Source organism: Neopelma chrysocephalum, unplaced genomic scaffold (assembly GCF_003984885.1).
Source record: "Neopelma chrysocephalum unplaced genomic scaffold, ASM398488v2 Primary Assembly neopelma1_22b, whole genome shotgun sequence".
Taxonomy (NCBI): domain Eukaryota; kingdom Metazoa; phylum Chordata; class Aves; order Passeriformes; family Pipridae; genus Neopelma; species Neopelma chrysocephalum.
This window is the reverse complement of record NW_020897690.1, coordinates 4,176,130-4,203,709: the sequence shown is the minus strand read 5'-3', so window position 1 is coordinate 4,203,709 and position 27,580 is coordinate 4,176,130. Positions and strand designations below refer to the sequence as shown.

General features: G+C 37.3%; 1 protein-coding gene across 4 annotated transcripts in view; it reads right to left on the bottom strand.

Annotated features, from left to right (window-relative positions):
* ZNF407 (zinc finger protein 407) overlaps positions 1–27,580 on the bottom strand; it is a 338,348-nt gene that overhangs the window by 197,962 nt on the left and 112,806 nt on the right. For all 4 annotated transcript variants that reach the window (XM_027678430.1, XM_027678459.1, XM_027678450.1 and 1 more), the window contains exon 4: positions 6,939–7,013. In XM_027678430.1, the coding sequence (XP_027534231.1) occupies positions 6,939–7,013 (75 nt within the window). The remainder of the gene's footprint in view (positions 1–6,938; positions 7,014–27,580) is intronic.

Here is a 27,580-nt window from a genome sequence, read left to right as displayed (position 1 = left end):
GGGCTGCTACAAAGAGGACAGAGGCTCTCTCTTCACAAGGAGCCACGCAGAGAAGACAAGGGGCAATGGGTACAAGTTGCATTGGGAAAGGTTTTATGTCAACATAAAAAATTTTTATAGTAAGAATAATAATTCACTGGAACAACCTCCTCATGGATGTGGTAGAGCTCTCATCACTGGAAATTTTCAGGATGTGATTGGACAGAGTGCTAGATGACCTCCTCTAAGTTCCCCTTGCCATGAATGGTTGGACCAGATGATCTTTGGAGTCCCTTCCTAACCTGGGCTGTCCTATGATTTTACCCACCAGAGACCAGTGCAGACCACATCATGCAGACTCACGATGCAGAAGATTGTCTTTAAAATACAACAAGACCTCTAGATTTCTACTATTTAAGTCTCAGTCACCTTTTTTTTAAAAACATTATAGCATTGTGGGGGTGATTTTAGAATTGTGTTCATGGTACTGTTCAACTTCAGAACATGTTTTTCCAGCATTTTATTTCCACCTTGAGGTGGTGAAACCTAAGCAAACGTGGACAAATGCACTTGCTTTGGCTGCAGAAAAATAGTCCTGATGGCACTGTAACTTGATGGAAGTATTGTTAAGTGACATGCATGGTTTAAAAATAGAAGCTAAGCTTTTACCATCAGTCATATACAGCGTTTGCCACAGTATTTCTGTTTTCACTTCCAAAGTTCACAAAATACTCCTCATGATTCCTCAGAATATATGGAAAATATTTCACTGCAGCACAGCCAAGAGATTGTTTCCATTTTCTTTACAATGTATTCAATAAATATTTGTGTTGTATTTTATAGATGGATCAAAGCTAAGAGTCATGACAACACCCAAGACAAGGAACATTTCACATCCACAAATGTCACAAAGTACAACCTGGTACATATTCAAAGTAGTATAACATACTTGGTGTAACTGTCTGAATAGGTCTCTTGCTTCCAGTCCTGCACAGGTAAAAAGTGATCTAGAGACATACTTTCAGCTGACTACAACTGAGAAGGGATCAGTTTGCAGCTTACCACTTTTTGGCTGATGACATGCAACAAAGGACTGTGTTTTCCTTGGAAACAAACTGTTGGAAAAAAACCTGCAGCTTTCAGCAACTACCCATATCGTCTTCCACAGATTCTCAGTGTTAGCATATGCTTGGTAACGAAACTAATAACCTATGCTCTAGACAGTACTTGGTTGTTTATGAATGTGAGATCATCATTTATAGCTTGTTATGATGCTTAAAATTAGCCAGAGGTGCTCACTGTGGGCAGCATGAATCCCACTAGGCACTTCCTCTGTGTTCTATCCATGGCAGCTAAGCCTTCCCAACAGGAAGACTGTTGCTGACTACAGAAATTTCCAAAACATCTCACATACCTAACACCTAAAACAAACTTACTTCAGATTGCCCTTCCTTCTGAATCAAACTCTAAGATTGCCAGGATTATAGGAAGAACAACTAATGAGTAGTAGTAAAATAATTTCATTCTTTTGCAGGCCTTCAGTTGTTATTTTCCTTTCTAAAAGATGCTGAATTAATCACCTGTCTTTGTGAAAACAGTCTTCAACAGTATAAATGGCTGCCTACTCTTTATTTATTCATAGCAAAGTAAACACATATGTGTTCTACAGACAACATGTCATGAGAAAAGCCGTGAATTTTCAGCACATCTTCTAGTACCTGAGGAAGCCCAAGGTAACCTCCCTGGCTTCCTTATTTTCCTTGGGACAGCCACAGACAGAGAAAAACACTCCAGCACCAAGTGACTGTGGAGCCTGTACCTACACTCACACTCTGAAACAGTGTAGCACCAGACAAGAGCTGAACACCAGAGGAAAATACTGCTTTCAAAGGTCAAGTAAGGTTCCAAAGCACTGAATGCTTAACATACATCTTGGGTAAAACTTTAGTTCCCAACCCACAGTAAAACACTGAGTCCTTTCCACACCACTCCTCTCATTTTAAACTTCCAATTAGCAAATATGTCAAGAAAAAGCTACATTTCTTTCCTTAGGGTTTTTCCAAAGAATGAGTATGTAAGTCTCCAAGACCCTTTTTAAGCCAAATGCAGGAAATAATCAAATAAGTAAAGTTTTTCATTCCTATCCAGTTAACCTAGTAATGTTAGGCTTCAGTTGAAAAGCCCAAACTTATTTGCAAGAAGCAGCAAAAGGTGATGACAAAGCTTGAAAGCAAGATTCGGCACACTAACCCTCTGGTATTTCAGGTAACCTCTCCTCCAGTGTATCCGTATGTACTGCCAATGCCTCTAACTGGAAACCTTTCTGTGAGACAGCCACTTACAGAACTCAGAGCAAGTCCTTCAGAACATGAGCAAGCTATTACAAAATGATTGCACACATATATGTATGTATGTACGTATGGCACATCACTTTCTGACTTTTGCCACTTGTTAATCCAAAATCGGCTATAATTATCAACTCGATCCTTTAACTTTGCAGGTTCAGGGTAGCATAATCCAAAACAGGCATATCAAATAGTTACTATCACAAATTTCTCTACTCAAGGAAAGAAAGATGCTTCAAAAGAAGGATTAGCAGTTCAATTAAATAAAAGAGGATTGCACTGGTTGAGTTGATTTACTTCTAGTTTTACATTCAAAATGGAGATATTAGGATATAGCAATTGATTACAAGACAGTTTTCTAAATAATATACAGAACAGCAAATCTCCATTCATTTTTCCTGGCTACTTTTTTTTCAGACCTCAACAATCCCTTTCGCCAACATACCATACAGTCTTCTATATTTGATGATATTTATACGCTAGTAGATGGGCTTATGCAAGCACATTAAACAATAGGTACCTAGGAAGTATTTCTTTTATTTCAAAGCAGTTATTTAAAAAATACAAAAATTTTAGAAGTATGCTATATTCCAACATTATTTGAAAAAGCATCTCAAATATATTTAGGCTGCTACTATATAGAAATAGGTATTTACTTACAGCTCTTGCTCTCAAGATGAAATCACTACACAGCTTTTTCAATCAATCAAGATAATTTGAAAATTATGATCTTACTGGCACTGATCCCATTTTTAAAGCCCAAGAAAATGCCAGAACAACCTTACAAAACCAAACATCTTTTTAATGACCATTACAGAAATTGTTTTGCAACAGATATTCCAATTCAGCAAGTGTTTGTTCTTTAAGTAACTTTATATATATGAATGATCCTATTTGACTCAACAAGATTACTCATATGCAAAAAGTTATTTCAGAGGTAACTCATAACTTAAAATTAATACAGAAGATGAGGTAATCAAACAATTATAAAGGCTCTTCTATGGCCTTTTCTTATGTAAAAAACCCCAGTTTAAGCATGTATCAGATAGCATGACAGATCTAGTTAAGAAAGTATCATATACTATAAAATGCATATTGTACATAACTAATGGTGTCCCTAAAAAAATCCCTTAAGAATAGTTAAATGTATTTTTCTTATTAAAATTTCTAAATCCAGAGTTCTACTTAACACTGTCAGAATTCAGTCTCACTGATGAATGACTTAGTGAATTTATTTTTATTTTCTTGCTCTTATTTTCATGTATATATCTTATACTTAATAGTGAAACATCCATTTGTTGTGTGTTTTGCCACAATTTACATCAAAGTAACATAACGATGTAACAGAAATTAGAACCTGGCACCATTAACATTACTGATGCATTCACCTTGTCCTCAACCACAATGTCTCCTAGACACAATAAAGGTGTAGCCAAAGATTTATCCTGCCAATAAGATATAGTTATAGGTCCCATGAAGATTACTGACACTGAAGTACCAAATATGTACTGGCCTTGGACTTAGCAGATAACATGCCAGTTTTGAGACACATTCAAGTTGACAATAAATCAGTATCACAGTTCCAATAACAGGAAAATATACCTTAGAGGAATTTTTTTCTGTTAAAACATTCCACTTTTGAGTTAGCTATTAAATGGTAATGATCACAATGGACTAGGCAGTAGGGGTTTTTCTGTCTGAAATGTGCAGATATTTTACTAGAAGGCTATTTTTAAAAGAACTTATGTGATTTTCAACTACACGGTATTTTTCCCTGAAGTCAATTTTGTCTTAATAAAAAAAATCCAGAAACTTGAAACAAAATATGTATTAGTAGCAATCTTACTATGAAATGTACTTGTTTTCTATATCTGCACATGCAAACATTTCTACAGCCTCCATAACCCCTCCCTTTTGCGACAAAAAAGCAATGCTTATGGAAAGCTAGTGAGAGCAAGGTGCACTATTTAAGTACTGCTGACTAAATTGTAAATGTAATTTTTCTCTTCCTCTCAGAACTATCTCTCAATGCTTGCCATCAGAAATTCCATTCTGAGAAATTTGTTAGAATAGCTTCAATTTTTCAGGGTGTATGGGTTATACCTATTTTTTTCAATCACCCTTTTGAACTTCTTTTCAATTTTCTGTTTTTGATGATAGTCATGCTGACAACTTTTTTTGGTCCATCAAATTCTGTAGTACAATTACATGAATTTACTTTTAATAAATTACCATCTTTGCATATATCAGTCAAACCATGAAGACTAAACACTTGCAAATAAAATGCATTATTAATTTAATTGTCACAGCCTATTTAGCTAGCTTCTATTAGTATTTGCTATAATATGCAATGTATCAGAGGGCAGAATCAAATTCAAAACATAAAGAATAAACTGATTATATTGTCCTAGAGAAATTAAAAAATAGCAAGCTTGCAAAATTATAATCAAGGCATTAATGTTTTACATAGGTAAGAAAACTACGTAACTTAATTTATAATATCTTTATACCCAAAGTGATTGTTTAACACGCTGAAGAAGGATTTCTTTGGTTCCTAAAGCCATTAAAAGGCATCAAACTCTTTCATAATAGGAAAGGAAAGCAACGGTGGTTTGGTATTTACTGCATTAGATCACGTGGCTTAAACATCCCCCATCACCAGCAAGGGACTGTGACTAGAAATTTATACTGTCGTTGTAGCTCTGCCACTACTGTTTGATGCTGCTCTACATTAAGCTGAAGTGCCACCTAAAAAGGTATTGTGGATAAGAAATACTCGAAAGATGGACAAAGAAATTGCAAAAGAAGAGGGCATGAAGTCACTTAAATATCACTTCTTTATGCTGGCCTGGAGGCAAAGCTGCCACAGCCCGTGCTTGCAGATGGGGCAGGGAGGTTGTAGGCCTTAATGGGGCTTCTCTGCTCCTCGGGAGCGAAGGCTGTGAACCTGCCACCTCGAAAAGGGGTGGCAGGGGAGGGACCTCCCCCCCTCCTCCTCCTCACACCATGCTGGTGGGCCAGCCAGAAAGCCTTAAAGGAATATGGGAAGAAATGGGGAAAACGGAAACTACCAGAGGGTTTTCAGAACAATCACACAAACAAAAGCCAGCAACAACTGATTTAGTTTATAGCATTCTGCTTGTTTAGGAATTCATTTCAAGATGATGATCACTAAAAATATGCCTCTCAGGCTAAGATGCTATATTTGGAAATCTATTGTATGTATCCTTTTTGTGCACATAGTCACTAGGGTAACGCAAGTTATCTCTATGTTGTATTTATGATGACTGTACAGTAAGTACCCCATTGTAAAAGAAAATATTAGTATTGAATGCTTCCAGTTACAAAAAAAAGCCACCAGAGCAAAACATTTTTTGTAATTGTTGTGCTATGACAACAGATAACCAATATAAACTTTAATATGATATCTGCTTTGATGAAACTGTAATTGTTGTTTCAATGCATCGTTTTGTATTTTAGATTAAATACAATATCTCAAAACTGTTTAAATAATCACGTGTTAGGGAAATTCCAGTTAAGCCCTTCACAGAGGAAATCTCATTAAAAATATAAGCACCACTTAAACAGTGCTTAGTCAAACTAAGGTGTATACGGTGCGTTAATTTAAAACTACTCTTAGGTCCCTCAGTGATTTAAGTGTGATGAACTTGTGAGGAAAGGGTCTAATTGATTACCATTTCCAGTGTCTTTAACAAGAAATGAACATGACCCAGAAGGAGCTTTGCAGTCTTCTAAAGTTCCTAGTTGTCATTTATTTTCCTCTTCCTTCATATCAAAACAAGAAAATACTCTTTATTTATGAAAGCCCACACCAGAAGAATGAGTTACAAGGCAGCAATACTTGAAACAGCATTAAGCATCCAGCAATGAACCCCTCCATCTACCCAGACTGAAAGAGAATATGCGATCTTTTGGCTATCCAAAACACATCAATTTTCTAGTTGCCCCAAAAATTCAATGAAATAGCAATAGTTATGACACAATGGGCCCAATAAATCCAAAGCAAAATCTGCTTATCTGCAAACACAATGCCATTTAGTTTGTAAAACACAGTTATATTTTAAACCACAGAAAAAATAACCTGCTTGCAAACAAACTTTGAAAATAAGTTACTGTACGCAGACTAAAAAATAAATTAATTCCTTTTAAAAATAGTCAAAACACCAAATCTCCCTTCCTGCCCAAGAACGCTGAGGAAATTTTCTTTTTGAATCCTCTGTGATAACGTGAATCTTAGAAAGTCATTTTATAAACCTATGAGCATCAAGGCCAGTAAGAAAATTAAAAAAAAAATTAAAAAAATATTTGATTTTGTACTCAGAGGGACATTTAAAACTACGGAATTTTTGAGAAAATAATATCACTTCTCAAAAAAACCACCCCAAAAGGTGCAAATCCTACACCTTTTACACAGAATTTCTTTCTACAGACATGTCATAAGCACCATGCCATCAGAGCACTTAGGTATGTTGGCTCCCCTTTGAGGTGAGGTTAAAAATCCAGACGACTTCATTGTGGGCAAGCTAAATATTCCAGAAAAGGACTCCACATGCTCTATAGGATAAAACAAAGAAAAATTTTAAAGTAGTTTACCTTTCTTTTGGTGTGCCAACTCCATGTTTGCCCAGTAAATGAGTATTCAAATGCTTCTTCATCACAAATGCCACCCTGCCAAACAAACAGAAAACCCAGGAAGTTTACTTTTTTAATTAGAACATCTTACACATTTTACTGACAATATAGTATATTTTACGTAAATAATATTTTTCTTTTGTAATAAACTAATACAGTTTTATTTACACCTTTATTTAAGCCTAATGGGCCCATCCCTTCTTCATACAAAGTACTTCCATTGTTTTTAATGAGTAACATGAAAATACAACAAGATCAGACGCTTTAATCACTATTTATACCGCTCAAACTTCATTGTATTAATTATTTAAAGAGGTATACACTGAAACAAATTAATAGCCTTAGTTATTTTACAGCCTTGCAGAAAAAAAAAGGATAAAAAAGGTGAAGCACATGTTCATGAATACACCATGAGCAGGAATTCTGTTTAAACTGGCAAGACGTTCTTCAAAGCACCAACAGCAGCAACAAAATACTACTACCTGGCATTATATTTCTACCAAACACAGATAATTTACTTTCATTTTAGCAACATTCATAATGAAACAGATAGGAGCCTATCAAACACCATTCTTCTGCTGATAAGACCATGACATCAATTTAATTATGTCATGTGACTGCTTCAAACAATTTAGATATAAGACTGAAGCTTCAAACTAAAATGGTTGTCTCGATAAGCAAAAATTTTACTGCTACAACTTTCAGTGTGAAAAGGGCTTGCAAACATTTTTGTTAATTATGTATTACAGCTGTCCTTCATAAAGTTAATTACTAATAGCTGAAAGGCAATAGACTCTATTTGCATATGTACATGAAAGGCATGACATATGCAAAAATATGATTTTAATTAGCATTCCATGATATGAAGGGCTACAAATCAAACTGGCATGTTATAAGATTTTTAACATTAAATGCTGAATTCATCTGGACGTGTTTGCAGTAATGGACAATGGAAAGACTGTAAAACACTAGCACTATGGGGTATAAGAGCCACAAAAGCCAAGACACAGTACTTTTCCTTTACAATTATGTTAATGTAGCTTCTCTGTGTCTGATCTACTTTAGGCACTTGCAGATTATTACGAGAATCTCTCTTGTGCATCCCTTAAGGTGTAGGAATATAATACTGTCTTATTTAAATACATAGAAAAAGACATTAAAAAACTATCTTAAATATTTTTTCCTACACAATTTATAAGTATGGCATCATAACCTTTACCACTGTGAATAATCTATTACACTGTTACCATCATTACTATGTAAGTGTCATCAGAATTACTGTACATAGGGAAAATAATTGTAACAATATAAAAATTGTGTTCTAATAACAGCATAAGGCATACAAAACACACTGCACTTGCTTTTCCACATAGCTGTGAAAGGTACCAAACATATCTTCACTAAGTAATACTTCAGTTTCCTGTTACAAACTTCCACTATTCTTCTCTAAAAGAAAAATAAACTCAACAATATTACTGTGAAAAGGCAATGTGTAATCAGAGTTGTAAAGGGATACTTCGCTATTTACATGGAATATAAAGATTACAGCTACACAGTATTTTTAGGGAAGTGGGTTTTGTTTTCTGAGCCTGTGTACTTGAAGCTTCCAAACAAAGGTTGAACATTTCATATACCGCGCAACTGCAGGGGGTACAGACAGACATACCTTTCTGTAAAATCAAACACAAAGGCTTTGTTAATAACATGGAGCAATTAATCTTGCATTAGCTGCCCCCTCTCTGTTGTATCTAGGTTCTAGTATCCATTTTACTGCTGTTACATAGCACAGATAAAATTAACCCTGACTCAATGTCTCAGCACCTAGTAACTAAGGCTTGAAGACATCAGACTTGAGGAGTGCAGAATGCCTCTGTGCAAGTCTGGAGAGGTCAGCATAGCTCAGGAGCAGCTCCCCACCTTACAGAATCAGGCCTTAAAAATAAAAGCAAACTTGTTATTTTCATAAGAAACTGAGAACAAGATGAAAAAAATATTACCAACAGAGACAGCCCTTATTGAAACAAGAGGTAAAGCCTAAACAACCGTGGCTGGATGCCGAGTTTGCGGACAACTCATTAAACCCCAAAAACAACAACCAACCAACCACAACAACCACAACAACAACAACGACAACAACCAAACATCACCACAAAAAGAGACAAGTGGGAACTATTTGGTTTTGTTTACTAAATCCTGTAGGTGATTTTCAGAGAGGTGGTAGAAGTGTTTGCTGGCTTTACAAAAAAAACACTAAAGTGTTTTCAGTACAGTAACTCTGGGTTCCCAAGCAATTACTGTTTTAGTAGTCAAAAAATAATGGGTTTACCTATGATATTTACCTCTGCTGAGGTAAATCAGTTATTCCTAAACTACTGCTAGAATTGAATTGATAGACATGACTTAGCCTTGGCCTTTGAAATTAATCTCAAGGGAAGTTTGACTGGCACACGTAAGGACTCAAGGAGCGAATGCTTTCAAGATATGTTGCGCTACTACATCTTCAAATCATAAGGAATCTTTCCATTAGCTACAGTAAGCACCTATTCAGGCTTCACTGAATTTGTCATTTCTTGTTTTTAATTTCAGTGAAAATAGAAATATTCAAATGCTAAAAACTAACACATTTCAGAAATGCATCAAAAGGGAGTAGGAAGAGCCTGTAATTGCCATACTCTAGTGTTTCCAGTACATGCAAACCAGGCCAGAGTACAGGCCTGGGAAGAGTTTTACAAACTCTGATCTGTCTGAACAAATTCATCCTCAACCCACATGAAGACAAGAAGCCCAGCTGCTCTCCTGAGGGCCTATACATCCAAGTCATGGTCACTGGGAATTCCCTCCATATTTTAGCAAGATTGCTCCTAGAAGCCTTCTCTTAAAGTGGAAAAAGGTGAGTAGGTAGGATTTTGTTTCCTTGCAGTAGCATTATGTTGGGTTAACTTTTTTAGTGATTTTCATCTCCTCTGGCTCCAAACCAGCAACATCCTCAGTCTTATACACTTTATGTTCAAACTTCAGGATAAATTAAAGACAAGTTGAAAAATTACACAGAGCTTTAGAATAGCATCTGCATTCCCTATGGGCATTTTTTTTGCACACAAACCATAAATAAAAATAACTTTAAATCATAAATACATGAGCACCTTTCCCAAAATAAGTTTGCACAATATTCTGTTTTCAGTTTACAAGAGTTGTGGCTTTGTAGGAACGTGACCACTCATATTCCATGGCAATCTTCAAACAGTACTTGGACTCACTCTCAGAATGCCTGTAACTGATTTAGAAGCCTCTACAGACTTGTCTTCAGTTATAAAAGAACATTTTAAAGTACAAAAGAAACAAAAGGGACTTCTAATTCTGGGAATAAAGAAACATATTGGAAAATCTTTCCTTCCACTTTTTATTCTAGTGTAATACAAATTCTTCAGCGTGTACAATGTTTATCATCACAGTACCCAAGGAATATGAATAATCTGTCATGTATTGTCTCTTCTCTCATTTTCTCTGCAGGGAGAGAACTGTGTTCTGTGAAGTATCTTGCTATGAGAGGGCAAAAGATTCTAAGTTTTATTATGTTTTGAATACATAATAGCTCTTTCCTTTTCAATAAGTACATCACTGTGTTAGCGGAAACCCTGGTTAAAAAAAAAAATAACACACACACAAACCAAAACAAGCATTCTGGGCCATAAAATCATAAAATCAGTTATTTTCTGAGTGTGTACCAAGTGCTCAGCCTTGGCCTCCTTCCAAGGAAGGAGCAACATCTTACCTCTACAGAAAGTCACTTGAAGCCATGTCAACAGACCAGTCATCTTGTAACTGCACATAACTGCTGAGGAGGACCAGCATGAGAATTTATTTTTGTGGAACTCTACAAACAAGGTATCCAGCAGTTGATGCACAATTTTAAATCACTTCTCAGTGGATACACTGCTCTCTGCAACTGCTCTTGGAGAATTTATCTTACAGACAACAATGTTCAATGACAGCAGAAAAGTCCAGGAGAATAACAATGAATATCTACCCTTTATTCATATTCTCAATATCCTTTACATATCCTTTAAACTGTCCAAAACCTCTATACATGAATTTAATTATGAGAATACAGGTAAGCTACCGCATGACCTAAGTATACAGGATGTTTTAAAAAGCTGCTGGAGAGCCTTTAAAAAAAAATTCAAACCCACTAACAAACCCATGAGAAGCAGAATAGAATGCTATTATTTTAAAATTATTAGTATTTAGTGCTTGGTTTTAGCATAGGTCTCAGGAACACAGAAAGGATAAAATGTTTACCATTTTGGATAAATCACCTGGGAGATCTGACAGCTTCAAGGAATAATAAGAAAAAGGATCTCAAACTTTTATACACCATCACAGAATATGATGAAATAATACATTATTCTGTCTGCATCCAGTTTTGTTTTATGTGATCTGTGCTTGAATTTCTGTCCTTGTATCTCCACCTAAGGTAAGAAACCAGAAAATCAAGGCAAGCTTCACAGATCATGCCAAGAAGGGGGACTGGGGTATGTTCAGGCAAGTAAATAACAACATGGACTCTTACTACCTTAACAAAGTATTCTTGTTCTTTATTGTGCCTTGAAAAACACTGCAAACCCTAATTGTTTGTAGTTGAATGTGTGGTTCACATGGAGTCACACCAACAGGGATTGCAACTAGTAAGAGAAAGAAATGGTGCATTTTCTGAAGGAATACCATGACTCACATGTATTTCAGAATGTTCAATAAAACTTACATATGTAATTATAGAATTTTGCATGCACTTAAGTAGCACATGTGCTACCCATAAAAGTAGAACCTCACATGTTCAAATCAGCACTTAGTCAAATAGTATATAAACAGCCTACGTGAACTTAAAAAACTTCAAGTTTTTAAATTCTCCAAACTATATCAAAAGTTGCTATCCAAATCTCATCTCTCCATCAGGATTTTGTATTCAGCAGGTTAACTTCAGCAAGAAGAGGGTAGAAGAAAATCCAGAACTTTCCATAAAGCAATGGTTTTCTGTAACAAGTAATCTTTCCTCCACATGCACCAAAAGGCCAAATTCCTGAGAATTTCTTCAAGTCCATCATTTGTGGATGTTTGCTGATGCTGAAGGGTCCAGACTGGGGTGCTGATAACTCTCTTGCATGACTGCGTGCAAGGGACTCAATTTAAAAGAAAGTATCTGGCAGGGCAGAGTCTGGTGTGGAAGATATCCAGTAGTCTGAAAGGCTTCATGCCCTTTGTGACAAGATGTCAGGTTCAAGTAAATATCTGGCAGGGCGAAGTCTAGTGTGGAAAACATCCAAATATCTGAAAAACTTCATGCCCTCTGTGACAGGATGTCAAGCCTAGAACCCTGCATAGGAAAGATGCGGTTTTGTCCTGACTCATTTACCAGCCAAACGAAGCAGGTCTTATTACTTCCAAATAACAGTTATGGTTATTATTCTTAAGTTACAAACAAAAAAAAAAAAAAGAAAAAATCAATAACATTTTAAAAAGTTAACAAGTCGTGTGTAATCACCCAATATGCGATGCTGAGAGTGCTGTGACACACGGACTTGTACTCCCTGCTGACCCCATGTGTTAAAGAAGGATATGGCTATTTTATGCTCCCCCCTCACTGGTAATTAAACTGGAAAGCAAAACGCATACATCCTCATCTTCAAGAGCGAGCAACTTGGCAGACTGGAAAATTCAACCTTTTTCTCTTGAAAAGAGAAATCAAAAGAGTTAAATGAAGTCAACTTTGCCAACATTAACAAGACAAAAAACATAGTGCCATAGGAAGATATCATGGTAATTCATGGAACCTAAAGATTAACATAAGTTTGGAATTTCTGAGATTTATTAGCCTTTCTGCCTGAAGTTTGAAGGTTGGATTTGGGGGTTTTTAGGGAGTTGCTTTTGTTTGTTGGGGTTTTTTACAATTTTCCATGCATGGTATGTTTCTTAATTATTTATTAACTTTTCAACTTTTCCATGTAAGAGTTTTGCTGCTGAAGTTCAAATCTCAACATTTTCAATTGATTTTTATGAAATCATCAGTGCAACTGATTACAGCCTTTTCTTCTAAAAATAACGCATCTCTTTTTTACTGTTACCTGTAACAAGCTAGCAATGAAACCAAGCTGCCCCATGGAAAAAAAAATAAAAAGACAACAACTAGTATTAATGGAACACCTGTACACAGCTTGCACCCAAGGCAGACTTAAGTATCACAGCAGCTACTGTTCCTGCCTTGCTTTGAACAGAATGACAGACAACAGGATTGTTCAATGACCTGCATCAATCTCAAGAATAATTTACTGCTATATCAGACAGATCATTATGGATGAGTTGCACACTATCAATCAATCCACTGTGTTGTTCCTGCATATTCCTGCATCTATCAACTGGAAGAGAGAGACATCCCTCAATATATTCTTGTTGCTCTCTGCCACCAATCTGTGCCCCTCAAGATGGGAAAGAATTATTAGCCACATAGCTGTAAAGTAGTAGCAATAGGCACAATTATCTCCTCTTACATATTCTGGCAGAAGAGACTTGAGTACAAAGAAAATGCAAACTAAATAAAACAGAAAACACCTTCTACTATTCCACTTAAGCTGAACTTGCCAACCAAAGTTGTTGAGTCCTCTCACCATCCCACTTTTAAGAGAGGTATGTTACAATGTAAACCATCGAGGACAGAAATTCAGTCTATAATTGCAAGGACTGCTGCAAAAGAGGAATATACTGGCAATATTTATATTATTTCCTCCCCCATGAGGGAACTCACATTCATTAATGTGTGACTCACCTGAAGTTACTTATTTTGTAATAAATAAATAAAAAAAAATATTTTCTGTAAATTAGCTATAGTTCCATTCTGAACTTTATCGGTTTGGGGGTTTTGTGTTCTGGGGTTTTATTTTAAATACAAAATGTACACTTCAATGGCAGCTGCATGAATAAGCCAAGTCCAGACAGTGATAACTGTTATTAACATAAAGGTGAGTGGAAACCCAAGAGCGGAACTGGTAACTTTTTGATCTGGACATACAATAAAAAGCGATAACTGTAAGTAAACAAACGGCACTCTACTTTTGTTTGCTTAATGAGCAGACTTAACATAGATACACAGTGGCAAAAACTTTAAAGTCAGGTGTTCACTCTCAGGAAATCACCTTACAAATATATGAGAAAATTAGTACTGCTACAAGAAATGTTTGTTTCAATATTCAGAGAAGTTAATGAATGTTAAGTCATAATGGTAGACAGCAGCAGTATGTAATTACATTTCTAAATACATCTTACCAAATCACTTCTAAGCTAAAAGAATCACATGTTCTATTAATTTTCATTGGTTATCAAGCATCTGTAACTGTCACTTCTAACAGGTGTTTGGTAATCTAACAGCTGCACAAAGTACTAAAAAAAAGAAAGAAAAAGACAGAATCACAATGTGTTTTCTCTAGTGCCACAATCAACCACAATGAAGAATCTCTGTCTAAATTCTGAAATGCAACCTTGGGCTCAGTGTTGGGAGGGCCTTGCATTTAAGAGAGATTACCACCAACATCCAAAAACAGGACATCACCAGAAAACATACTTGCTATGCTAAATGAGGCAGCAGGAATGCTTTAAACACAAATGAAGTTTACAGATATAAGCACTGTGATCCAAAATAGTGCTTACCAACCTTGCCACCAAGACATTGCTTATGTCTTTTCTCATGACTTGTATATCCAACATTCTTATAACTCTGGTCCCTCCCTTTTTCATTCCTTCCCCTTTCTTCAAACATTAGCCTGTCTCCCAACTTATGATCCAGTCCATTCCCTAGCAGGATCAGGACTTCACATACAGAATTTGATGCAGTAAGCACCGGTTCCATGTACCATCGTCTTGCATCTGGAAAGCAACAGCAAGATGAACAGGCTAATATTTTGAAGGGAGCTCTTCAAATAGATTTAATCTTTCGGGACAGTCAGGTGAACCGCCTGAGACTTGCCCTGAGACAAGTTTAGAAAAATCAGACTTTCTGCAGGCAGTTTTTACAGAGTTTCCCAGTGATTCTAAGGAGCAAAGTCCATGCCTGTTGAATGTGCAAGAAACAGCCTGTAAGATTATCTCAAAGTAAGGATGTTTCAATGACTTTCTACTTACAAGTAGAATTGATAGAGCCAAGCAAATATATTTAATACTTTGTTCTTCCTGAATGAAAAGTCATTGTTGTAGCTTCTTCCTTACGGTTCAAAAATTGCACTGCGGACCGAAATACCAGCTTTATGCAGAGCTATCTTGACAATGAAATCCTCATCATCAAAAGAATATACTCTTGACTGTCTTTAAAAGGAAATCAAAACAAATCCAAAGATAGTTGATTCTGGGCCAGAAAATATATAGGGCCTGCAATAGAAGTGCCACATATATAACTCAGTCAATTCAGCAGCTACAGTGCCTGTGGTCTTTTGCAAAGTTGAGAGGTACCAAGAAAGGAATGAGATGAATAAATTGGTCACTGTCTGATGACTGAACTGCTCAGAAGTCATACACAATCAGAACACATACACAATTATTATTGACAATTTCCCCACAATTTGAAAATGCTGCTGGTGATAGATGGTGGCTGGAGCGAACTCTCTGCAGTCTGCTTGATCTGTGAGAGTAGTGAGAATCTTGCCCTAGGTCTTTGCTTGACATAGAAAAGCAAGTGCTAGTTGATTTGTTTATTCCTGAGACTTAAACTCAGCTGTAAAACATATCCTTTTTGCCTTACATCCCTGCATTCTGCAAGACTGTTTGACTTCAGGTAGAAAGCAAAACACTTCAGAAACATCTTTTCGCCAAAGTAGCTGCATAAAAATAGTAAAGCTGTGACAGCAGGATGTAATCTGTAACCATCAGAAGTACCATCCACATGCATGAACCTTTAACAACAGTCTGGTCAAATCAGAACTGATTGGTTCCAGCCAAAGGAAAAAAGAAGGTTATCATTTGGACCAGATGGCTTCCAGTCCAGAAAAAATGCATCTGATACTTGTATACCTATAAATACATTTGAAGCACAAGGATGGTTCCAGTTTTCCTATTCTAAGGGCTCTTGAACCTGGCCATTGCTACTTCATGGATTAAGAACCACCGAACACTCTGTCATCAGACCAACCTAACACTTGACTAGCACATTTGATTAATGTTTGATTTTTCATTGTTAAAAGACATCAGCAGCAGCTGAGCATAAGTAAAAGCTTAGAGCTTTCATTTTCAACTGGCATCACAGTCTCTTCAGATACTCCCATCACAGCCATCCCCAACACTTCCCAAAAGTTGAGTGTTGCAATAACTTCCTCCTCCTACCACTGAAGGAGGAGGAGGCCAACTGAAGTAACAGTCCCTCAGAGGAAACCATGATATGCAACCCAGACAGTTATGCACTATCCAAGTATTACAGATCTGCAAAACTCTCTCAAATTATGGCACTGAACATAGAGTATGCAGATGATATTAAGAGCCGCACGAAAGTCTATCCAAATGAGAATTCCGTCTGGTAACAGTGGCATTACTCCACTTGTCCCAAAAGTGAATGGTAACACCTCTCATCACTTCAGCCACAGACTTAGCAGGAGAATTACTAATCACTAAAGTTGCCAAGCAAAAAATCTGGTGTTTCTTAGGTTTGCCTCTGATGTGTGGCAGGACTCACTTCAGAAGTCCAAAGCCAGGACTGAAGGGATTAATAGAGTACTCATCTGAGATATAATTGTTGTTGAAGCAACAAAGACAATAAAAAAACCCACTGAATTTAGAAGGACGTTTTGCACACACATACAAAAAAAACGACCCACACTCTTGCAGTCCAGTATGGATGTTGCATGGATTTGGTATGAAGACTGTAATCAGTCTGGAAAAACCAAGGGAATATAGATCAGACAAATCAGTACAGTCATAAAGATGATATCTGTGACACAGCAGAAGATGTTCTCTGGCAAAGAATACTCCAATCCTAGCCAGAACTGAGATTAACTTTGACCATTTCTGGCCACAAATCAAGCATGAGAGATACAGGAACTACACAGGTGCCCAATGGAATTCAGAAAAAAAACATCTTTGATCTCAAGGGCCTGGATATACCAACAAACACATACTGGGTGCACATGTGAACAAAGAAGTGAAGGAGAAATCAGTGTTGTTGCAAACAAAAGCTTACGGCATGTTATCTAAAAAAGAAAGAAAAACTGATAAATTACCCAAAAAGATGCAATGAAAGGAATGTACATTGCTAACAGGAAAACTTACAGAACTTCAGTTTTTACATAAAAAGTGACAGCCCAGTCCTATAAGGAGACATAAACCATATATTAAAAAAAAATAAATTATTTTCAGTCTCACTGTCTTCCTGAAATGAATGAAGTTTCAATTAAAGGCTTTTTTCCTTCCCAATCCATCTTGTCATTGCTACCACAGCCCCATAAAGCCTCATCTCACGGGCCAGCATGAAATGATGAGATTCCACAGGTCCACTTTCAGTAGGAGGGGCACCTGACAGCAAAGGTGACACAGGTACCAACACATGCAGTGTTACTCCTTTTATTCAGTATTGCATCACATTTTGATTTTCATGAATGTGCTCCTGTTGGAGCGCTGGAATTTAATATTTTCACAACTGAGACAAATACTTATATGTCCAAATGACCACCTGAAATCCCCATATTTCCTGGAGCTATGGAACAGAGCACGTAACCACTGACATGCTTAGTTTTGTAATGGGATGCAAGTAAAACAGCTCTCACAAACACATCCCCCCACTGCTTAAGGCATGAGACCCACAGGGCTTGCTGCATTCTACACATCAGAAAGGCTGAGTTGCCCCAGGACAGTTTTCAGCCGAGAAAGGCCATAAATTTTAGGCAGTTTAAAAACATTCTGCAAAGATTAAATGCATGCAAAATGCTTTCTCATTTTATAGGAACAGAAATGAGCAAATAAAAAAAACCCCAAATCAAATGGCTGTTCTGTTTCTTTACAAGATCTCAGATTAGCAGAACTTCCCCAAAAAAACCCATTATTTATGACATGAAATGTCTATACCTGGGCAGACATAGAGAAAGAAATAGTCTGATCAGTGCGCAACTTCTATAATACTGAATAGTAGGCAATGTTATGTGCAACACATGGCTGAATGAATGTATTGATTTGATTTTATAAAGGAGTTACAAACAAAATAGTCCAAAATATCAACCAATAAACACATGCCTGGGTGGAAACAACCTATTATAAAATTACTGTAAAGATCCTCAAACTGTTCAGGGGAGAAAAAAGTCCAATTTTCCACATAACCTGATAGCGCAGAGTTTTCTGATTATAAGATCTAAGGAACCTGTAAACCCAAGGCTCTAATTTTCTTATGGCGACTGTGTAATATTTTGCAAAGTAAAATTGACTGAGATGGAAGCTATTTTGCATGGTACAGTGGCGATGGCTAACAAATGAGAGTTTTGTGGGCTGAATGTTAGTCCCCTGCCTCATCTGCCACCCCTAATGACAGCAGCCACCTGCTGTTTTATTGTCACAGCTGGAGCCGGTTCACACTCCTTGGTGCTGAGCTCTGCCCATGAGCGCCAAGCTCTCGCCTCGCCTCATTACTTTGATGAACTTTTTATGGTCAGCACCCATGAAGACCTCATCTAGGACTATACAACCTAGATCGGCTTCAGGGAGTGCTTCCAGCTAGCATGAGGTGATAATACACAGTGACACCACGGCTGCTACTGCCTGTCACTTAGTCAAGTCACTGTACTTCTGGCTCTACAGGGCCCTCAACAGGTAAAACGCCATGAAATTCTCCTATATAATAAAGTTTTTTTCACATTGCAATAGAGAGAGATCATATCCTGCTACCAACATTTAGCTTCTCAAAGATAGATATTACAATAAAAAAATGTATCCTGCTGTTTATTGCATGTAACTACAGACAAATTTCTACATTCACTAGACATAAATCTGCTGCCGTCCTAAAAAAAAAGAAAGCAATCGTGACAACCACACTGCACTTGATTAACACCACCAAATAGGAAAAAAAAATATGTATTTTACAAAAGAAGGACCATTTCAACTTTGAGAGCAGAAAGCACAGTTATCCAAATGAATCCACAGTGGAGAATGATACATGCTACTTCCCTCCCACCCAGCCCCCCCCTCCACTTAAACATTTATTAGATATGAAACTTTCTCAAATAAAGATTACACAAAAGCAAAGCCCTTTACATATTTTCTTTAGTAAGAGCAGTCTGTTACTATTTTTTGTTAATTTAAAAACAAATAGAATCATCCTTTCCTTTTCAAATTTTTTTTGTACTAACAAATACTCCAAATCTCCCGAGCCTGTATACAACTTTAAACTTCATCAGAAATTCTTTTATTGACACATTTAGAGCAAATTGTTTTATGCTTGATCACTGAAATTTAACCCCAGGTTTACTTTCAGCAGTAGAATAATTATTTTGGTGTCAACAGAGCTTTACATTTGCCCATATTTACATATATCATTAAGATTAATATATGTGCTATTAATAATAATTTCATTAACATTCTGAAATCATCAAATAACATTTTGACTTTTGAATGGCTGTAGGCTATTATAAGCCTAAAAACCAGAACATTTTCAGTATTCATTGTGTAGCAATCCAGCTGATCAGTTTTGACAAATTCATGCAATGTTATAAGCCATTAAACTTCATTTAGTTTCACTTAAATATTCCACCTAAAAATAAAAAGCAACTGTTTTTTTAATACAGACAGTATGATTTCCAATAAATACCAACTCCCATGATCCTCCAAAAAGAAACTCCTGATGGTTTGGGTTTTTTTTATTTTATTGAAATGTTTTAAAATTTATCATAGAATTTTTTAAATAATATTTTTGAGACCACTGACCTAGAAAGAGCTGAACATGTCTAATATGTTATAGTCCTTTTGATGAGGGACAATGTTGCAGGTACCCTGTGCTTCACATAAGATGCCTACAACTGGTAGAACCTTAAAAATGTGTTGCCAAGACAGATCACTTATGCTGCATTTCTGAGAGTATACTTACGCAAGTCCTTTGTTATTAGTACTTTTAAGTTTGACCTAAACTGCAGTTGAAGAACCAGAAGAAAATGATTCAGCTAAGGTTTCTATTCAGCTAAAAGCTGAGCCACCACTCAGACAGTCCTGAAAAGTATTTAAGAGACCTGGAGAACACACGGAACCTCACATAACAAGGGCCTATATTGTATGAACAATCCCATTAAACATAAACAACACCAATTTCTCTACTAGTACAATTTCCAAAAGCACTTGTCTTCTGCACAACATATTCAAGAGAATCTCTTGTGAAGCACAGTGACATATGGATCACATCCTTGGGAGAGTCCAACAACAGAAAATTGCTTTTAGAATTCCTTTCTTTTGACTAGATCACGTATTTGGTAAATACACCATTTGTAGGACTCATTTCATACCCTTAAAAATAAAATATCAAAGATGCAGCTTGACCAGTGCAGGGTAAGACATTATGAAATGGACAATCTGTCTCAGTGGAACAATCAATGGTTTCAACAGAACCATCTCATAATGGTGTCAGTAACTAAATAGCAATGGCTGAGAGATTTTTTCTTTTATTTTTTTTTCAAGCAGTAGTGTATCAGCTGTGGTATGCCTCTTGCATGCTTTGTGATATGGCACACTTAATTCATCTAAAAAGTTTCAAGTTTCTTTTTTATTAATCTCTAATCCATAAAAAAACCTCTAAAACCAGAGTTAGCTAAGTATTTATTCTCTTGTTATAAAGGAATTTGCTAAAGGATGCATAGCTATCCAGACTAGCTATATTTGCTCTCTGCCTTACAAGAAAGTAGCCTGCATGCATGTATAAATACTTGGAAATATTTTTCCTTTGTAACACTGGCTTGCCTTGGCATTATGACTGTATTTTAGAGTTGTATTCTAAAATATAACTTCAATTTATCCAGCTCTTACAGTTCACTGGTCTGTAATTCTTAATATCCTTCTATTTTCCACCAATTTTAATTTTAGTAGCTATTATTTAAAGTTCATTTTCCATGCCCTTTCAATTGTGATTTTTTTGCCAGTGTGACAGCAAACATCAGTGTCATTTCTGATGGTGATTCCATTTTACTGGAATATGAAAAAAAACAAACTTTTAAAAGAGAAGTTATCAAAAAATCATCAGACAGTAACAACTTGTGGTCAGTATCAAGAGCTGCGTGTGAACAGACAGTCTGGAGGTGACAGGATTTGTATCCAATTACTAATCCCCTGAGCTATTCAGCCCCCTGAACAATAAATGTCTATAAGCTGATCCCTTAACCCATCACCAGCTGGTCATGCTACTGCATTCCAACATTAATGACGAAAAGGGAAACACCTTACACTTTCTATTTAAGTCTCCACGATACAGGATAGTCATGCTGGAAAATCCCCAGACCTCTTTTCTCATCTAATGGATCCTACAAAAATAGGAATGGGCATATAATATTACTTGGCTTAACATAAATATTCTCTCTTCTGTACTTACTCCAAGCACACAAAGAAGCTTTCAATGTACAGATTTTTCCTTGTATTGAACAGAAATAAATGTTGATCTTAAAAAATGGCTAAACTTCTAGGCCTGCTGTTAAAGAACAAGATACCCATATGAAGGATATTGGAGACATTGCTGAGGAACTGTTCACCCTTTAAAAAAATATGACGTCTGTAATGCTGCCAGTGTCAGGCTGGGCAATAAGCCAATTAAGTGTGAATAAGAACTGCCAAGAAACTATTTCATTTTTGTCTTGGAATATTTGTGTATCTGTGAGCTGGTGTGTGTTTGTGTTCATGCATCAGTGGAATCTGGCTGTTCATGCCAGGTTTTCTTATCACACTTTTCTGCCTCTTTGAACTTGCACATTCCTGCAATACAGAATGGACATGTGTCTGCTGATAATGTCAACATACTCAGGTTCACAAGGAGAGATTTTGTATAACTAGATCTAAAGTAGTCTTTGTGTTCATTACCTGACCCTGCCTGCTTATACAACACTAGAAGAGCCATTCATGAAGGAATCCAATACTGCAAAGCACCTCTAGGAGATGTTAAAAGACAATAGATGTGGAAGAAATTGGCATCTGATTACAATATTCCTGGCTAAATACTCTCCTAAAATAAAACCCCATTTTTACATCTCATCTGAAGGAAATTCTCACTTCTCAGAGCAGACTGGGTTCAATAGGGTGCTGAGAGTATCCTGTTATTTCCCTAATTTAAATCTCATTATGCTTTAGACTCCTGTACATCATTTAGGAAATTCCACTTGGAAATATGAGTAGGTACAAAAATATATCTCAAGCACTCCAACTAGGGCTACAGCATAGAAATCCTGAAGACAAAACCTGATTTCTATCTTTTCTATTTTTCTGGATTTTTCACCTTTTTTTTTAGGGGGGTGTCATGGTTTCAGCAGGCCCAAAAATCCAATTCTGATTCCTAGCCCCCCATCCACATCTCAACCCCATGTGAGATGGGTTTTCCAGACAAAAACACGAGACTCAATATGGGGGGAAGGAATATATTACAAAGACTATACACGTGAATAAATACTATAATACATTACAAACAATCTTAACTCTATATCTATCTCTACCATGACAATAATATTTACAATGGGCCAAATCTCTTCTCCCTCCAAATAAAAGTCCAGGAGAGAAGAAGAAGAAAAGACCCCTTCCAGTCTGTGAGCAGCAGGTCTTCCTCTCTAGGCAGCAGGCTCTCTTCTTCTCTTCCACCGGAAACAGTTGCTGGCTCTCTGCCAGCACACACGAGGGAGGTTTCCAAGTCTCTCTCGGCCCCCGTCTCCAAACAAGGGGTCTTTCCATGGGCTGCGTAACCCCAGACACGGCCGCTACACCATGGTCATATCACGAAGCACCGGGGTCTCCGTGACGGTCTGGTATCCTCAGGGGAAATCAAGCCCCTGTGCAGAGCTCCCATGCTCTGCCTCAAAGATGGCTGCCAGCTTCTCTGAAGCTGGAGCAGGGGGGGCCAAGGTCACCCCCCACACACACACATTCCTTCGGCCGTCCTGGCTTATCTCTCAGGAGGCCATGAGCTTCCTAGCTCCTCTCAGCAGTGCATACTGCACTTTAGGACTCCTCTCAGTCCACCACCCTCTCCTCTTTCTCGGAGGGGTCTCTAGCGAGTTTGGGGGTTTTGGTTTATCCAGTTCTTACCCCGCGAAACTCTGTTCCTGCTGCTGGCTTGGTTTTCTTGTCCTGTTGCTGTTTTTCCTTCTCCTCAGACACCTCTGTGTCTGCCTTAGCTGCATACCGGCTTGTGTTGCTCCTTTTGGTCTTTATCAGTTGGCTCTTTGCCACTGTTCTTTGGATGCTGCTGTCCCTGCTGCTCCGTCACCCACTCGCAGTGGAGAAAACTCCTTCGGCATCTCAGACACAGGCACTTAGTTCAGTTCTGAGTCCCTGCAGCCCCCCAACCGGGGGCTGGGGGGGGGGGCAGAGGCCCCCAAGGGGCCGGAGCCCCTTCTCCTCGTGGCTCACCACAATATGGCCACCTCTTCTTCTCCCAGCAAGTACCACTGCTTCTCTTCCAGTCTCCAGAGATATGTTTATATTTTGCAGGAGCACTGATTGGTCAAGCCCCAAGGGTCACCACCCCCTGGGGGTTACCACTTTCTTAGTTTCAGGGGGAAAACCTGGTTCAAACCACTACAGGGGGAAAATGGGGAAGATGGTGGGTAGACCTACCAACTTACAAGCCTTTATCTTAATTCAATCACAAAAGTATAATCATTCCAAATACAGATCCTTCAACAGTTTTGTTATAGTCATTCAAAATTAAAACCAATGCAAAAAAAGATATACACAATTTACAAATCAAAACTGAACAGTGGCAAGTACAAATGGAAGTATAAAAAACCCTTTAATAACATTTCAGAACACAGATATTACCTGGCATTGAAGCTACTTTCTTGAATACCTATTAGAGAACTTCACAAATCTTAACAGTACTGACAACTCATTCAGAATTCACCATCACTTACATAAAAAAACCACCCTACTTTTCAAGATGTGTTTAAACAGTCTTGATTAAAACTAGTATATGTTGCAAAATTGTGAGTACACTTACTTACTTATTTTAAGGCTAGTCAAAGTAATTACCTAATATTGCTACCTCTAATCAGGGATTACGGAGGAAGGTTACATACGAGTTAGTAAAGATGGTGCTGATAACAAACTTCAAACTCAGTCTCCTTTATCACAGCATTACATAAATGAAGTCTGTGAGTGACAATCATTCTTACACAGGGATTCACAGCCCAGCCTGCTTTTCCTAATAAATCCCACCAGTTCAGAAAAGAGGAACACCGTGCTACCTACAGCACAAGTTAACCCCTGGATTGGTCAGAACATGCAACAATTGCCGCGCCTAAGGGTGAAGTTGGTACAACCACAACACGTTGAAACCTGGATCCTGCCTCCTAACTATGTTTTCCATGTCCCCAGCAGCTGTGCTGTGGAGGAACCTGCCTGCAGGAGGGCCAACGTTACTGCTCAAGACCTCCACCTGAGAAGGGCTGTTTTTAGTAAATGCTATCAACTTCTCCATGGATACCCTCAGTCGGAGATGTTTAGAAATGGGACATCACCATCTTGCTCTTCCCTCTTCTGGGACACAACTCTGAGTAGAGAAAGGGCCAACATCACCTACACATCTTTGCCTTTGCTTTTCAGTCTGTGCCAAAGAGAAAGAAGGGCTAGCATGCATTCATTGACAGAAGTGAACAACCAAATTCTTTTGAGTATTTTCCAGGTTAAAATGGAATTTTTTCAGCATTCTGTTTGTATTTTGCTATGTACATTTGTAGCTCTTACATTTGCAGTTGCCAAAGGATTCTGCTTCTTCTCACCACTTTGGTAAGCACCAACACAATATTTCTTCTTACAATTCTGAAGATGCATCATTAAAAATTGTATTAATAGAGCATTCAGAAATTATGTTTTTTCATTCCAGTAACAAGTCAAATTTAACTGAAAATATTAACTTTAAAATTATTTAAAAATATTTTGGAAGATTTTATATTTTTATTTCCATTTTATCTCTAAACTGAAGCAAACCTACTTCCTCCCAAGAAGAGAGCAAACAAGTGTAGGTTTCACTACAGTATATATGATCTAGATACAAAGGTCTAATCATAACATATTTATCACCATCCAACATTTGGCTTGTATATGATGTCCACAGGCACTTGTAGTGATAGCTGTCAAACTGCATTCTTTTTCTGGCATAAATGAGCATAACAACAAGGACAAGAAATGGAGTGCAGTATAGAGTAACAACACAGCCTGGAATTTAGCCCATAGTAAAGAAACAGTCAAATTCATTATCAGCCTCAATGACGGAGGCCCATGTGTGCAGTGGCAGAATATTTCAGAAGTCATCAAGCCTCATGGGGCTTGTTTCTGTTAAAGATGTTAAAAAATGTTTCAGAAATACAGTACCATTTTCCCTTCCTTTATCTTTCACCATATCAGATATCAGAAAATCTTAGTCAAACTAAGCATGTTCCTAGAGAAGGTGATCTAAAAGGACATGCCCCATACTCCTTGGATTTCGACTGCTTGTTCCACTGCTGTTTAAGCATATTTCAAGTATTCTTTACCAAAAAAAAAAGCCCCATCTTACTCTCTTTCAAGGAAAAGGAATATAAATGAATGGGGGGGAAGAAAAAAAGATTATCAGTGACTAAGTTCCTAGTTCTTTTTCAAAGTCTGGTTTATAGCTCATATTTTATTATTCTAATTTAATTTGTCAGTAACCCTTTCCCCCCCTTGGTCTGCTCATGGTCAATGTTCTATTACTCCCTTTTTCATTTCTCCATTGAACTGGAGATATTCCGTATCAGTATACATGAAAAGATTTTCCAAGTCTGCATCCATATCTCAATCTTACTTAAAGGGAAATCACAATTCTCAGATGCAAAGATTCTAGTCAACTCTTAAAAAAGCAAACTTTATCCCCCCAAAAAATTATAAAGATCACGTAGTTGTAGAGGGTGGGGGAAAGCAAACCAACCAAACAACCCAGAAAGAAGAGAATATTGCTTGGCCACACATTGCATTACAATGAAGTAGTTAGGGGGAAAGCAGCCAGCAGCAACACCCACAACAGTATGTGGCCCAGCAGCACACGAGTAAGTCGAATTACTTCTGTTTAAACTGGAGGTTCATCTCTCCTTGACAGGCAATGACAGAGCTCATTCGTCATTCAGAAATTACTTGGGTTATTGACAGGGCAGAGAAAGTCTCCTATTTTTTACAACATTTCTGAAGAATAGAGGCCACAACTGGAAAGCACACATAATAAGAGTCACCTCTCTTCCTCCGATCACACTTTCCTTATTTTTCTTTTTAATAGCTTATTACATTTATTTATAAGTCAAGTTCCTGAGAGATGATTGTTTCCCCATCTTTGAGCATTCTGTGGTGAATGCGTAACAGGTAAAAAATACGTAGTCCTTTTCTGCAGCAACAAAATCCCAAACCAGACTTGGCAGCACCTCATACAGCTAACAGTTTCACCATAATACAAAAGCCAAAATCACTAATTCCATTAGTTCCCAGGGAAGTAAAGCATATTTATTCCTGAGAACGTCTTGATTAAAAGAGAGATGATCAGATGTAACCAGAGACTGCCAGTCTTAAACTTTTTTTAATCCTTCAATCAGCATCTGGTACCCAGTCAGTTTTATCCAACTGATGAGTAGTCACACCAAACCCATACAGATAAGCATGAAGAACACCTAGTAAGGCTTCAGAGACAATGCGATACAGAACAGTATAGTTGCTCAGCAGGAAACTGAAAATTGGAAAACAGTAATCCTAAAAACCAGAGAACTGCATGCCAGGCAGAACACACCGCAATTCTGAGCTGTATAAACAGGGATAAGTTAAAGGGCATCTAATCTGTAATTCTCTAAGTTAGTTACACTAAGTCCTATACTAGTTAGACTGTTACAGTAAATACTTAAAATAAATATTATTCAGCAAAGGCCATGACTACTTGTGCCGTATTTGTAAACCCCTGGCCACCTGGAACAGGATCAAACTCATTCAGTATTCTTGAGAGCCTGTTCTGAAAAGTAAACTTTGTACTGTGCATACATGAGGAATATATTCACCTGAAGGGCTATTCATAAACAAATATGCAGTCACCTATGGCAGTGACCACCCTCAAATTCATTTTTCATCTTTACAGTTAACAAATACTTTTGATTACTCAATACATATGTACATATGGATGCATAATTATATATTGATTAGTTTAGCTTTTAGCATAACATATGAATCTATTGAATTTCTCCAGAGTAACAGATAACAATTTTTAAAAATTATACCAATAGACCATTAGCATTACAAGTGAATTTATTTTCCCCAACAGTGCTAAAGATATGCAAAATTTTCATTTTTCAGAGTTGCACAGTAAATGATTAACACCAGGTCTGCTCATTATCTTGCTTAACAAAACTTCTCTAAAAACAAATAAA